Source organism: Sminthopsis crassicaudata, chromosome 4 (assembly GCF_048593235.1).
Source record: "Sminthopsis crassicaudata isolate SCR6 chromosome 4, ASM4859323v1, whole genome shotgun sequence".
NCBI lineage: Eukaryota > Metazoa > Chordata > Mammalia > Dasyuromorphia > Dasyuridae > Sminthopsis > Sminthopsis crassicaudata.
In genome coordinates, this window is record NC_133620.1 from 104918203 (window position 1) to 104933315 (window position 15113).

Here is a 15113-nt window from a genome sequence, read left to right on the forward strand (position 1 = left end):
GCATTGAGAACCAATGTCCAAATTAAAAGAGATGACCATTACTATAATCTGCCCTGGTGAGATTCCATATGGAATGCTGCATTCAGTTCTGAGCAACATGACTTACAGAGGACATTGACAAACTGAAGAAGTTTAGGGAAGGGACATCAGAAGAAGGAAGGGTCTAGAGTCTTTATCATAACAGAATTGTTTCCAGAATTTGGGAAGATTTAGCTTGGAGAAGATTTCAAGGTATATATGTCTTCAAATATGCGAATGGCTGTTATATTGAAGAAAGTTTAGACATATTCTGCTTAGCCCCAGAAGATGAGTGGACAGAATGGAGAACAATAGGTGAAATATAGAAAAATAGAAGCACTTTTTCTAAGACTCAATGCAAGGAAAAACTTCCCACCAATTAGAGCTGTCTCTAATGGAATGGGCTGCCTCAAAAATGTGCAAAGTAGAATTTATGATCTTTCCTTTTAAATCTGAAACTCTTTCAACCTTCTCTCTTTGTGAGAAGGGAACCACCATCCTGCAGGGTCCCAAGTCCACACTTTTGCTGTTATTCTCCATTCCTCACTCCACATAAGCAATCACCTGCTTTCATTTCCATGACACCTCTCACATTCCTTCCCTTTTCTAAACTCACAAAGCTGTTCTCTTAGTTCAAGCCTTCATCACCTCTTGTCTGGATGATTACAATAACCTCATCAATTTCTCTGACTCTAATCTCTCCTTACTCCAATTCATCCTCATACCTTGTTGAAGTGATTTTCTTTAAGTGAAATTCTGACTGTCACTCATATTCTCATTGAACTCCGATAGCCTTCTATTATGTCTAGGATGAAATATAAACTTCCCTGTTTGGCATTTAAAGTCCTTTTACAATTTGGTCTCTCTTCACCTTTCCAGTCCTTTTACATATTTCTATCTGTTTGGCATTCAACAGGCCAGTCAAATGGTCTTCTTTCTGTTCCTCCTCTATCTCTAATTGCCATGCTTTTATATCTACTGTTTCCATGCCTAAAGTATACTCTTTCCTCCTCCACCTAGTAGAATAAATTAATTCTTTTAAGATTCAGTGAAAAACCTACTTCTCTATGAAACTTTTCTTGATTTTCCTATCCGCTTAGTGCCCTCACTCCCTAAACTATGTCAAAAATTTTTTTAAGTTTGTAAAAACTGAACAATATTAATAATACTACATAACATTTATGTATCAATACTATGTGCCAGGTACTGTTATGAATGCATTATATTTATGATCTCATTTGATCCTCACAACAACTCTGGAAGGTAGATGTTTATTAATTATTAATTATTTCCAATTTAAGGATAAAGCAACTGAAGTAACCAAAGATGAAAGATGATTTGTTCAGGGTCACACAGTTAGTAAGCATCTCAAGCTACATTTGATCTGAAGACTTTCTGATTCCAGATTCAGTACCACCTAAGTGCCCCTATGTATACACATTATCTGATCCAAAGAAGGTAAGCTCCCTGAGGGCAGGTTTTATTTTATCTTTGTTGTTGAATTCTGAAAGCCCAGTAGAGTATGTGATACATAATAGGCACTTAATAAAATACTTATTGGTTTATAGATTTCCTCAATTTTGATGTTTTTAGGCAAAACTAAGCTGCCTACTTGTTGGGGATATAGTAGTGGGGATTTCTTTTCAGGTCAAAGTTGGATTAAGTTGTTCAATTCCCTTCCAATTCAGAAATCCTATTTCTTTCTATGATGCTAAAAAGGTGAGAGACTGGAAATAGGAAGCCATATGAGTATTTTCTCTGCCTGCCTCCTATTCTTGGAATGTTCTTTCCCTTCTGCTCTAACTATTAATCTTCCTGGTTTCCTTTAAAATCCAGTTAAAATCCCACTTTTTTTTTTTTTTAAGGTTAAACATGTGCAGGTCTTTTAGACATCTTTCCATGTTTATCATCTTATACAAGAAAAATCAAACCAAAGGGAAAAAACCAGGAGAAAGAAAGAAACAAATAAAAAAGTGAAAATGCTATCCTTTAATCCACATTCATTCTCCATAGTTCTCTGTGGATGTGGATGGCATTTTCCATTCCAAGTCTATTGTAAATGCCTTGAATCACTGCATTGCTGAGAAGAGCCAAGTCCATCACAATTGATCTCCACAGTCTTGTTGTTGTTATTATGTTCAATGTTCTCTTGGTTCTACTCACTTCACTCAGTGTCAGTTCATGTCTTTTAAGGCTTTTCAGAAATCAGCCTGCTTATTATTTCTTATAGAACAATTATATTCCATTACATTCATAGACCATAACTTATTCAGCCACTACCCAACTGAGAGGCATCCATTTAATTTCCATATCCTTACTCTTACAACAAGGGTTGCTACAAACATTTTTTGCACCATAAGTCCTTTCTTCTCTTTATGATATCTTTGGGATAAGGACCTAGTAGTGAGACTGCTAGATCTAAGGGTATGCACTGTTTTAATGCCCTTTGGGCAAAATCCCACTTTCTTCCAGCCTTCCTTTTGTTAATTGGTTCCTACTTATTAAACTTTTGTCTCCATTTGCAATCTCTCTTCCTCATTAAATTGTGGGACTGTCCTTTGTCTTGGAATCCCCAACACTTAGCACAGTACCCTATGTAGAGAGGCACTTAATAAGTACTTATTGTTTGATATGTATTTTTTTTCCTGATGGCAATTGGGTTAAGTGACTTGTCCAGGATCACACAGTTAGGAAGTGTAAAGTGTCTGAGGCCAAATTTAAACTCAGATCGTCCTAACTTCAAGGCTGATGCTCTATCCACTGCACCACTTAGCTGCCTCTTTATTGATTGATTCTTTTTCTGCCTGAGTTTTCTCCCTTCCTCTGGTGGGCATCCTATTTATTTCTCCCTTCCCTCTCTTCCCCAACCATCACTACCACCCTGATGCTGTTTAGAGTTCAGCTCTTGCTTCCCAAGTCGTTCTGACTGTTGCCTCCAGAGTAGTATAGGAAAAGAACTTCGAATTCAAATCAGAAGTTCTGGATTCCAATCCTGCATTCACTATTTATTTATTTAATTACTCTAGGGATAAGTTTCTCTATAAAATGAGGGTTGGACTCAATTTCTAAGAGTCCTTCTAACTCTGAAACTTGTGATTCTAAGAAAAATAGCAGAGATAATTCCTACCAAGGAAAGGTCATTCTCTCACAAAACTATAATAGGGTTCTAACAACTTCTATTTCTCTAGCACTTTATAATTTTATAACCTAGTCCCTCAGTTTTTTCCATTCAATTTATATTTTCTTTCTGACACATACTCTGATCCAACCACACTGTCTACTTGGCTGTTTCATAGCACACAATCTCTCGTTTAGGCCATTTTCTCTGGATTCCCCCATATCTGGAATGCTGTTGCTACTCTATTCTGATTATTGATCTTCCTAGCTTCCTTTAAGTCTCAGATAAAATCCCATCTTTGATGGAAAGCCTTATTCAATCCCTCTTAATTTTAGTGCCTTTCCTCTATTAATTATTTTTTGTTTTTCTTGTATATAGCTTACCCTGTCTATATTTGTTTGCCTATTGTCTCCCCTATTAGATTGTAAGTTCATTGAGGACAGGTATTGTCTTTTGCCTCTTTTTGAATTTATATAGTGAGGCACATAGAAAGCACATAATTAATACTATTGTATGATTGATTAAATACTTTTTTAAAGAAATAATATTCTAAGAGATATACACAAATATAATAACAATGATCAGGAGTAGAATTTATAAGGAAAAAAAGTATGAATAGTAATTATTAATCAAAGTCAAACTTAAAAAAAATTCAATCAAGAGAGAAATCTACATTATATGCCTGTCATACTAATATTGTTTTAGATGTCTGTGTATGTATGTGTATATGTACATATATAGGTTTGTATGTATGTATATAGACATGCATGTGTATGTATGTATATATAAATATATCTGTACTTAACAGTAGCCTACTTGAGGAAAGTGAAGAGAAGGAAAAGAAAAAAAAAGAATAAGATTTAAAAATGCACAGCAGAAAACAAAAGAAAACCCATGAGGAAGCAAAGAAAAGATGAACAGTTATGAATATGATGTCTTTATGAATACAATGTCTTTTAGTATTATATATGCTTTCTTGAAATGGAAATTTACTGTTACATATTTTAAATTCTCCCTGATGTTCTTCTGGGCATATGATAATTTTTTTTGTTTTTCTATCTTCTTTTTTCTTATTTTGTATTTAAGTTTTAAATAAATACATTTAAATATAAACAATATTCCTATGACATCAAGAACTTGTCAAATGTGAAAAGTTGAAGAGATCTTCTTTAGAGATTACTTGGTCCAATTTTTGAATTTTACAGGAGAGGAAATAAGCCCAGAGAGGTAAGCAAGGGAAGTATCATTATCCCTTTTTTATAGATGTGGGAATGGAGTCTTAGAGAAGTGAAATGACAACTTCAGTTAATGTTAGAGCCAGGACCTGAATTTGGGTTCTCTGACCTGTGGTGTAGTAGAATGCTGAATCTGGAGTCTAGAGATCTATATTTGAATCTCATCTCTGTAAAATCTAGGCTATGGGATTCTAGATAAGTACTTTCTCTTCCATGAGTTTATTTCCTAATCTGTAAACAAGATGAGGATAATGATTATTATTGTTCATCCTTCATTTTCAAAGAGGACCAACAACATCATGGATTGATGTCTCAGTTCCTGTGTGAATTATCCTGTTGTACAAAGCCATCACCCTCATTTTCTTTTCCACAGCCATTAAAGTCCACTGGCAAGACAAAAGTCAAGATGTCTTGGCAATATCACAGTGGATAGAGGATTAGGCAGAATGTCAGCAAGACCTGAGTTCAAATCTACCCTCAGGTTCTTACTAGCTGTGTAACCCTGGTCAATTTACTTAACCATGTTTGCCTCCGTTTCCAGATCTATAAAATGAACTGGAGAAAGAAAAGGCAAATCACTCTATTAGTCAAGAACACTTCAAAAGGGATCATGAAGAGTAGGACATGACTGAAATGACTAAATAACAATAAAAAGGTGTAATAACTTTTATGTTATCTATTTTACAGGAGTTATTGTAAAGAAAGTACTTTAAAATGAAAATCTTTAAAGCAATATGTCAATGCTGAGTTTTTGTTTTAGGATTAGATCTTTTTTTAAGTTTAACAATAACAATAACAACCACCGGAATGAGCTTCCTGAGTGCAGGGAATATTGCAGTCATTTTTCTATTCCCTACAAGACTACAAGACCCTCCCTCCCTTCCCCACCTTCACATGAGTGTTGGTTAAGTGAATGATGACGAATCAATACTTCTGTAGTGTGGGTGCAGCTACAGGAAGAGGGAATCAACTTAGTCACAAAGAAGCACTTCCCCCCATTGAAGGCTGCTGATTGGGTGCCTAATACAGTGACTGTAGATCTTTGAGAGCTTAGTAACCCCTTTCATCTCCCTATATATCTACAGAGGGCAGGAGAAAGATGAACAGGGAATTCTGGGGTAAGGATCCCAGTGGGATCCCTGCTTCCCTCCCTCCTCACCACCTTCATCACCCGGGCTGCAGGCAATTCCTCCTCCAGAACCCCACTGGAGCAGAGTTGGAGTCTGCAGTAACAAAAGGAAAGCTGAGTGCTAATTTGATCTGCTGGCTCTTGATGGCTAACTGTATTAACATGTCAGGAAATCACCAGGGTCACATTAAAGCTTTTGTTGAAGAATGATTACACCTTTTTGGCTGTGGTGGAAGTCTCACCAATGCTCCGGATTTGCATTTAACAGAATCACAAGATGGTATTATGTTAGCAAAACAGCCTAGTGCCCTCACACAACCCTGGGTTGTTATTTAAAACAATGGACAAAGTGCATCCTGACCCTGGTTCTCAGCTCTCGAGAATGGGCTCCTTTGGGTGTTTGCATTTTCTCTCACCCTTAGGACCAGAATTTACATCTCTAGTTTCACTGGAAATTGGGAGGAAAACAACTCTTTCCCAAGGAATGGCTGTCAAGCATTTTTTGTAGTCTTCTCCAGAAAGACATCCTTGATTACTCCCAGCAAACTCTGACTGTTCCTTGACTCCAAATCACCTCTGAGCTTCCATGTTAGTTTACCATATTCATAAGATTGGAATTGGAAGGAAACTCAGAAGCTATCCTATCCAACCTTCCAGCTAACTTTTCCCTTCCAGTAGAAAAATGGGGGCTCCCAACAAGTGACTTGTCTAAAGTCACACAGACCAAAAATCTTTTCCTGTAGTTATATTTAAAGAATTCAGGTCTTAAGACAAATATTCAACATTGACATATTGCTTTAAAGATTTTCTTTTTAAAGCACTTTTTAAAAAATAACCTTTGAAGTAACTAGCACAAGAATGATTACATCTCTTTTTATTGTTATTTAGTCATTTCAGTTGAGTTTAGGGCTCTCTTGATCTCATTGCCAGGATAGTGAGAAAAAGTAGTCTGCCTTCCTCCTTAGGTAGCTTGTGGCTGGATCACTGGATCTTGTGTCAGAAGTATGTGATTATCACTTAATGGTTCTTAACCTCAGTTTCTATACCTGGAAACTGAAAACAATAATAATACTTATCTCCTAGGGTTGTTGGGAAGATCAAATGAGATAAGATATGTAAAATATTTTGCAAACTGTAAAGCTCCATAGACAAACATACTATTTTTTTCCTTCCCTAAACTCTTCTAGCACTTCATTTATCATTTCTCTGTTATTATTTTTTTTATGTATGCTTTATCTCTTCTTTTATATCACAGGCTCCTTAAAGGTAGGGACCTTGTCGTATTTTTCTTTTTATCCTTTGCCATGCTTCATAAAGACTACTGCAAGAAATGCTGGATGAATATATTTGTGGAATTTTACTTTAACAAATATTTATTAAATGCCTACTATGCACAAGGCATCTGGCTAGATGGGGGAGAAGATCCAAAAACAAAGATATAAAACTCACCTTTCTTCCAAGGAGCTTATGAACTAATGGAGTGAAATTATATGTAAGCAAATAGTTATGATATAATGGAGACAGGAATAATTATAATGAATACAATTTATACCAATACTAGAAGGTATTTCTATATCAATCTAAATTGAAGTCAATTCAAAATCAAGTCTCAATAGTAGAAGAGATTTGGTAAGGGAGAGATTATACAGTTGGTGGAGGGATAGTGTTCATGGACAGTTTTGTGAAAGAGTTGGAACCTCAGTTATGCCTTGAGGAAAGAGTATTTCAACAAACTGGAAGTTTGGGTGGCTGGGTAGAATCCATCCCAGGAATAGGGAGATAGGATGAGCATGAATATGAACAAAGATGGGGAAAAGTAGAAGGAGAATGGAGAATGGGACATAGTGTAGAAACTTTCTGGCTTGAACTAAGTATTTTTCCTTAAATTGTTTTTATCAAGATGTATTATAATAATTATCACCATCAAGATCATCATTCTTTTTAATCATTATCGTTAATAGTAGGTAATACTGAAAGAGTAGGCTTGAGTTAGATTTTGGAGAGCTTTGAATGCCAGAATCAGAAATTTGTGCTTTGTTTCATTGGCAATAGGGAGCTATTGAAGGTTTTCAAATAAATGTGACATGGTCAGAAAGCTACATCGGGAAGATTTCTAAGGCATCCATGAATGAATACTTTTTAGAAATGTTAGAAGGCTGCTGGAATTTGCATTTACCTGTCACTTCTTTGAACATGGTGTGTGGGAGTAGTGTCAACATGTCTTGATAAATGAAGGAAAAAGCAGGAAATATAGCTCCAATAGAGAATTGAGGAGGTGTTGATAGCAGAGGACGATAGTGTTCTCACCTTAAAAGAAATCCCAGGGCTAGGAATCAGTGAAGCCATCCTTCTATTTCCAAGATAAATTTCTCAAAAACCTCAAGCCTGCAGTTTCCAAGTTAACCCAATGACGTTTAATGAATCATTTACTCTTTTTCACCTGTGTCAGTTTTATCCACTAATGCTGTTCAGACATTATTCCTTAGAACCAACCCAAATGTCTTTGATTCTCTAGGAAATTAAAGGAGGGTTGAAATACTCATAGTAGCCAACCCAACCACAGATGTGTTTTCTAGAACCAAACTTTTAACATTCAGCCCACTCTTTGGGATGAATATTAATTAACTAGGTTCTAAGGAGAGGAATTTACTGCAAGGGGAAAGGAGTTATCATTGGACCATTATTACTTACTCTCATTATATATAAGGCAGAGAGCTGGAGGACTGTATTCTGGGATCTTGGCACTAGGGGTCAGTGTTAGCCCGCTGGTTTTGGAGGAAGATGGGGGCAATGTTGGGGGGCAGGGAAGGGTTGTGTTGAGTATAGGTTAATTGGATCTCTGAACCTGGAGTAAGTGATACGATAATTTGCAGTCACTAAGTAATGGAAGAAGGCTATCTAATACAACAGAAAGAGCACTCACTGGCTCAGGAGGCAAAAGACCTGGGTTCAAATTTTCCCTCTGCTGACTTTCTACCTATGTTATCTTGGCCACTTCCTTAATCACTCAGTCTTGCTTTTCTCATTGGTAAAAATAAAGCAGCCAGATGAGTCAGCTAGGTGGTGTAGTATTTTAACTAGTGTGCTGGACCCACAGTCAGGAGACCTGGATTCAAATACTGCCTTAGACACTTACTAGCTGTGTGACCTATGTGACCAACTCACTTAGCTGCTCTTAACTTTAGCTTCCTTATCTGTAAAATGGGTATTGTAATATTTTCCAAATTTGTTGTATAGATAAAATGAATTACTATATCTAAAATATTTTACAAACCTTAAAAGGAGATATAAATTCTACTTGTTGTTGAATGACCTTTAGAAGCCCTTTCAAATATGATTCTGTGATTCCATATGATTTAATTTTCCTGGACCTCAGTGTTTTTTTCTATAAAATGAGGGAACTGGATTAGATGATTCCGAAGGTTCTTTTTAGCTATAGCCCATGATCATAGAATTGGGAGCTTAGAAGGAACTTCCCTCTTAGATCATCTTACTCATTTTGCAATTGAGAAAACTGAGGCTTAAAACAGGCTTAGTGACCCAGATAGTATCTCATCCCACTGAGACATTTTATTCCAGATTTTTTTTTTATCCAGTAAACTTTATTTATATATAACAACAGTACAAAGTGTGTCCTTGGCTTGCAAAATAGGAGCGTTTCATATTTACAATAGGTACACAATAATATATTAGAATAATAACAAAAAATTCCCAGTTTTTTCTTGAAACATTTTAAATACTTAAATTTTCTTACAGTTTTTTCCACAACACCTGTAAAAACAACAAAACCAGACAAACACTGTTTTTTTCTCATAAAAAAAATATAATACAGAATTCCAGTGTGTCAAGAAAGAGGGGTTAAAGGAGAAAAAAGAGAAGAGAGGCAGGTATGCTGAGGAAATGGGATCCAGATGATGGGGTAAGCAAAGACTTTGAGGCTCTTTCCCCATTTGGTGTAAGGAGAGTTTCTTTAAGACACACCTAAGACACTTCTCCCCATCTTCCTGATTCTTTCCCATTTCAACCTCCACCTTGAACATAACTTTGACAGAGAAGGAGGTGAAAATCAAGAACCTGACTTAAATTTTGCTGTTCTCCATCTTTATAGGGAGCAGAACAAGAGGGAATGAGACTTACATCACACAGTTTAGATGAGACATGAATAAAACCTTCCTGAAGGAGAGGGCTGGGGCACACTATGGGTCACACATGACTGGCAATAATCATGAAATCAACCACCTTCACCGAGTCTCCAGAAACAAGCAAAACAGGCAATATGTCAGTGATGGTTTAGGGGAATCCTTCCTGGAGATAGGGGAAAGGTTATGTTAACCTCTCAGGCTATCTTCCAGCACTGGGTTTAGCTGAACTGAGATTAAAAACACATCCCTGCATCCAGTGATGCTTCCAGCCCTTGATATCAAATATGTAGTCTTTGGGGAGGGATAGGAGATGGTGAGAAAAGAGACTTTGGAGTAGTGAAGATGCCATCACAGATGTTCCTGAGAGTATTGTCCAGAGTCCCTTACCCACAGCAGCTAAGTCCCATTTCAGTCTAGAATCTTAGTGATGTGCCGTTTCTTTTCCAGAATCTCGGACAGAGCAATCCATTCCAACTCTTTTCTTCCACATTGGCCTTTGATTTTAACTTTCATTTATCCCAGAGTAAGCTTTCCACAATTTAGGGAAGAGGATTCTTGCTACAGATTTACCATGGGTAGAAAGGACACATTGTCCATCCCCACAGTGCAGCTGCTTGCTTGATATTTACTGACAACAGGTTAATGGGGCCAGGTGTGATGCTGAAATGCACCTGGAGATTTATCTGCCATGGCTTTTCAAATGTCCCCCATTTATTCTGCTTGGACTATTTCAGTCTGTCCAGTAGAGCACACCCATCTATTGTCCCCTTGTAGACTCAGCAGGTACAGTATCTTTTGTTTGTATTTTACCTCATCCTTGAGAAAAGCTGGTGAAGGTCAAAGCCTCAAGCAACAAGGGAACCTTGGAACAATCCAAGGTAGTGGAAACTTTTATTGAAGGGGGAGATTCCAGGGCTCTTTCCCAGTTCTTTTCTTCCTCCTGCTGGCTCTTTGCCCACATCTTTCTTGTCTTCCATAGGTTGGGGCATTGAAGTACAGAGATGAACAGCTGGTCCATGCCCATTCTTTTGGTAGCAGAAACCAGCAGTCCATGGAGCTCCCTGTTCCCTGTGAGAGCACCAAATGACTTATGATGGCACTGTCTGAGGTCTGTACATTTTATGTTGTATTAGCTGGTTGGCTGACTGGGGAGCTTTCCTGGCTTTGTTTGAGAAGACTCATTTTTATACAACATGAACAGACCTCTTTTTCTCTCCTAATCCAGTGTTCCATAGAGGAAGGGACCCAGAATGAAGTGGAAGAGCCTTGTCCAGAGTGAGACTGGGGGTCACTCTTCCACAAAGCTCAACTTTTCTCGAACACCCCTAATTTGGGAGACATTTCCTGGATGAGTGAGAACAAATTTACCCCTTGCATTTCCCCATTCTCCTTGGGGTTTTAAGGGGATATAGGACCTCATAATCTTCATGGCTCCATGCCTTAGCTTGGATCCAGCTAAGTACTCCTTCCCAACATCCTTTCTGGAAGGTTACTTTTTGGGACTGACTCTCTTTTTCTTGGCTGCTAAATTATATGTGATTAGCTCCTTCTACACATAACTCACCAGGCAGCTTCCCTTTCAGGTCCTCCCCTCGTACCTGAAATGAGGTACGTTCTTTAAATACCTTGATGGTAGAACCTTCTATTTCTAGGTTTGGAGGTCAGCAATGGCTGCAGCAATGGGGTCCTCTGGAGAAGATAAGTGTCATTGGTGGGTGAAGATGGGTTAAGAGTCTTAGCCATCAGCCTCCAGCTCTTGCAAAGCTTTAGGAGGCAATGTGGTAAGGGGGAATCATTGTGAAAGGGGGATCATCAGAACCTTACCATTCAAACTAAACCTGGATGGGGAGCATAAAGAATTCAGAAATAGCTTCTTTTGTTGGAAGCAGGAAATCTCCATCTTAAATTCTCTCTCCTTGGCTCCCTCACCCCCTCATTGTAGTAAATCATGGGCTCTGGGTCGCTAAGCTTTGGATCTGTGAATGTCAAATGCTTTGGCTTCTTGCACAAGGTTGGTCATTAGTATTTCTTTCAAGCTATTAATAGGGCCCAGAAAAACTTTAACAGAAGTGGATTATCAGAAGAAAAGTGGACTTGGCAGGCCTGGCTGTGAATCATAATTTAAACAGCAAGTTTCCTGAGTATTTCACTGAATGCTTTTCTCTTCCCTTTTGTCAGCTGCATTCAGGCAAGAAACTGGAGCTGAACAGACCAGGGGAGTCTGCTGTGTGGTTAGTGCAGCAATCCAAAGACACACGTCAAGAAGGCTGGCAGCCAGCTCTCCTTCACCCATTTTCCTTGGGAATTGTGCAGCCGATGGAAGCTTTGAAAACTTGGGCCTCTTGGAGATGTAGCAGGATAGTGAGGGGGATGGATGGTTTGAGTTAAACAAATAGGAAACAAGATGCAATCCATTCTCTCTTGGGGGCAGCCTGCTCGGACCTCTAAGAGTTGCAGCTGATTTCTGGCTTCTTCCCAAATTGGAGGGATGGGAAGAGGGAGAAGATGCTCTTCTCTTCCTTTCTTTCCCTTCTTTTATGGCACCTACCCTCCCTTTTGGTTGCTCTTCCTGGAGAGGGTAATTCCAGGGAAGGCAATCCTGACTATTTAAATTAGCAAAGAGCTTAGGCTTCTCAGACCAATGTGACCCATTATTAGCAACTCCTGCCAGCTTCCAAGGTGCTAATGTCAACATCTGGGGGACTTCCTAGCCTCTATGGGTAATTTGGACAAGAGAAGTGAAACTTTGGTCTCTTGTTAAAACAGCACTCAGGAAAGCTGGTCACCCATCATCATTAGTGGACGGAAGGAAGGAGGAAGGGAATGAGCTAGTGCTGGTCTCCCCATGCAAGAATCAGCAACAGAGACAGACACACAATGACAGAAGACAAAGACTGGCACTCTCTGGGAGTCAAACCATTTGGCCTGATCCCCTCAGAGACAACCCTGCACATCCAGGGACATGTCCAAAGATGAATACCAAACATTCTCCTTCTCTCTGAAAGCTTGAGACAACTGAAAAAGTAGAATAATAAATATTGCAACTTCTTTAGCTAACTCTCTTCAAGCATTACCTGCTGTAAACAGTGTTTGTTTTTGCATTTTTTACTGCAAGAAATTGGAGTGAAATTCCAATCCTGAATACCCATTTCCTCAAATCAAGTTCAGATTCAGCCTGGAGAGTTGGTCCCTTTATAGCCCTTGCATGGCCCATTGAACTTTTTTCTAATGCTCACAGTCTGTGATCACAGCCCTGTTAGACTGTGTCCCCCCTGAGCCAAATGCTAGGATATAGAAATGTCTCCCCAAAGCAGAGCGTGGCAGGAGAAAGACACGTGAGATGGAGATGTTTGGTGTCTGAATGAGGGTCATGTAGAGATGTCCATCTCACTGCCCCCTTGTTCAAAAGGGAGGTATTGAAGATCAGGTCCTCAATTGGTCAGACACAAAATAAAAAAAAACCAAAACCAAACAAACCAAAACCAAAACAAACAGTAGCAGAAAGCATAGACACTGTGTAAAGACAAAACTTCTCTCCGGAGATGATCATATACAGGTGTGTGTATGTAAAGCTTGGTTTCCAGCCAGGCAGGTTTGGTTTCATCTGATGGTTTGGAAGTTCACATAGAAGTACCAATGAGCTCTCCACTGTTGGGATATTTCCAAGTTTGACTGGCCTCTGTGACTGTGAAAAACGTTTGGTGCAAACTTGTGCTCATCCTTCCTCGCCTCCATTTCTCTACTTTCCAGGGAAAGGAAACAAGTTATTTTCCCAAGATTCCCATCATCATCCGCTTGTGAATTGTCACTGAAAAGGGAGCAGGAATCTTGTGAGGGAGGAGGCTTGGGAGGATAAGAAAGAAAGGGGAAAAAATTCAGATTGGAAAAAAAGAAAAAGGTGGGACGGGATTAGCAGAGTGGCTTTTTGTCTATTTTATTTCTGTGTTTTTTTCTCTTTTTCTTAAAAAAATTAAATAAAGTTTTCATTATTTCCCAATATACATTAAATGATTTTTTTTCATGCAAAGCAGCAGTCACAGAGGCAGAACTGTCCCCAGCTCCTGCCCCTTGGCTTTGAGATAGACCTCCTGGCCCCCATTTCTCTCTTGTTCTTGCCGAGGATGAACGATGCCTACTGTTCGATGATTTGAGAACTGGCTAAGATGAGCCCCGGCTGATGCTGGGGAGGGGTAACAGCTCTCCCCTCCCCCCAGAGGTGGGGGTCATTGAACCATGGGAGCTGCACTCCCTTCACTAGTCCTTTACTTCCAGCTTCCCAGTTTCAAAGAATTGAAGGCTGATTCGTCTTCCTCCTCGCTTTCTGTTTCTTCTCAAGAGATGTGCCGGGAGCCTCTCCTCAGCTCTCAATGGACATGGCATTGATCAATTGTTCCACTTTATATGACAGTCGCTGTCGCCGTGCTTGTTCATCTTGCTCAAGAGCCCCGATGATCTGGGGGGAAGAGAAGCACAGAAAAATCATAGATTTTAGGAGTTTTTTTTTTTTTTTTAAACCTTGTTTCATCCTTGTGAGATAGCTGTTATTTGTATCCCCGTTTTACAGAAAAGGAAATTGAGGCAGAGATTAAATGATTTGCCCAGGGTCACACAGCTGGTCGGTGATAAGACAGAATTTGAACTCAGGACTTCCTGCCTATATACCCATCATTCTATCCACAGGGATACTAATCTGCCTAAGATCAAACATGTAGTCAGTGTGAGAAGCAAGATTTGATCTCAGATCCTTTCAGATACTAAGATCTAGGAATTTTTCTACTACTGCAGATTCATTTAGCACACTATAATCTATTTTTAAATTTTTTTTTACCTTTTTAATAAGTAACCTGTTACCTATGCATCCTATATAATCTATGTTTCCATAAGTTTTGAGGTGGGCATAGAAACAGTAATGGCTCTGGAGTCGAGGGGCTTGAGTTCAAATTCCACCTTTCATGTTTACTTCTCAAGGACTAATGACATCATGGGGTTATGTTTTGACTCATCCCTGAACTGGATTTAAATGAGGTGGAGTTACATAAAGTCCAGTTTCTTCCAGAGTCCAGTGACAAGGCAAAAGTCAAGACGACTGACTCTGGCCAAAGATGCTGTGGATAACCTTGGCGTCTTTGTGACCAAGCCCTCAGCACTCCACAGTGTCTGCTTCCACTGCCTTCATGGCTGTTGGAACAAATCACTCTTATTTTTAGTCCTTTGTTGACTATAGACAAGTCCCAAATTCCCTACGCCTCGTTTCTTCATCCATCAAATGAGGGAATTGATCTAGATCTAAAATCCCTTCTAATTCTATATCTACTCATATATCATAAATATCTCTATCTTAGAAATTCTTCTGATTTCTCTATCTTCTTGTAAGAAGGGGAAATAGGGCCTAAGAAAGTTAAATGCCCAAAGTCACACGAGTAGAAGTTAGAGTTCACTTGTCTATTTGCAAATTGACAGTTGGCATCCTC

The 15113-nt window shown here is 38.8% G+C and overlaps 1 protein-coding gene across 1 annotated transcript in view; it reads right to left on the reverse strand.

The window, feature by feature from the left end:
- Positions 1-9080: 9080 nt before the first annotated feature.
- PLXNA2 (plexin A2) overlaps positions 9081-15113 on the reverse strand; it is a 313540-nt gene continuing 307507 nt past the window's right edge. Inside the window, exon 32 of the mRNA XM_074309060.1 lies at positions 9081-14095. Coding sequence (XP_074165161.1) covers positions 14000-14095 — 96 coding nt within the window. The 3' untranslated portion in view covers positions 9081-13999. The remainder of the gene's footprint in view (positions 14096-15113) is intronic.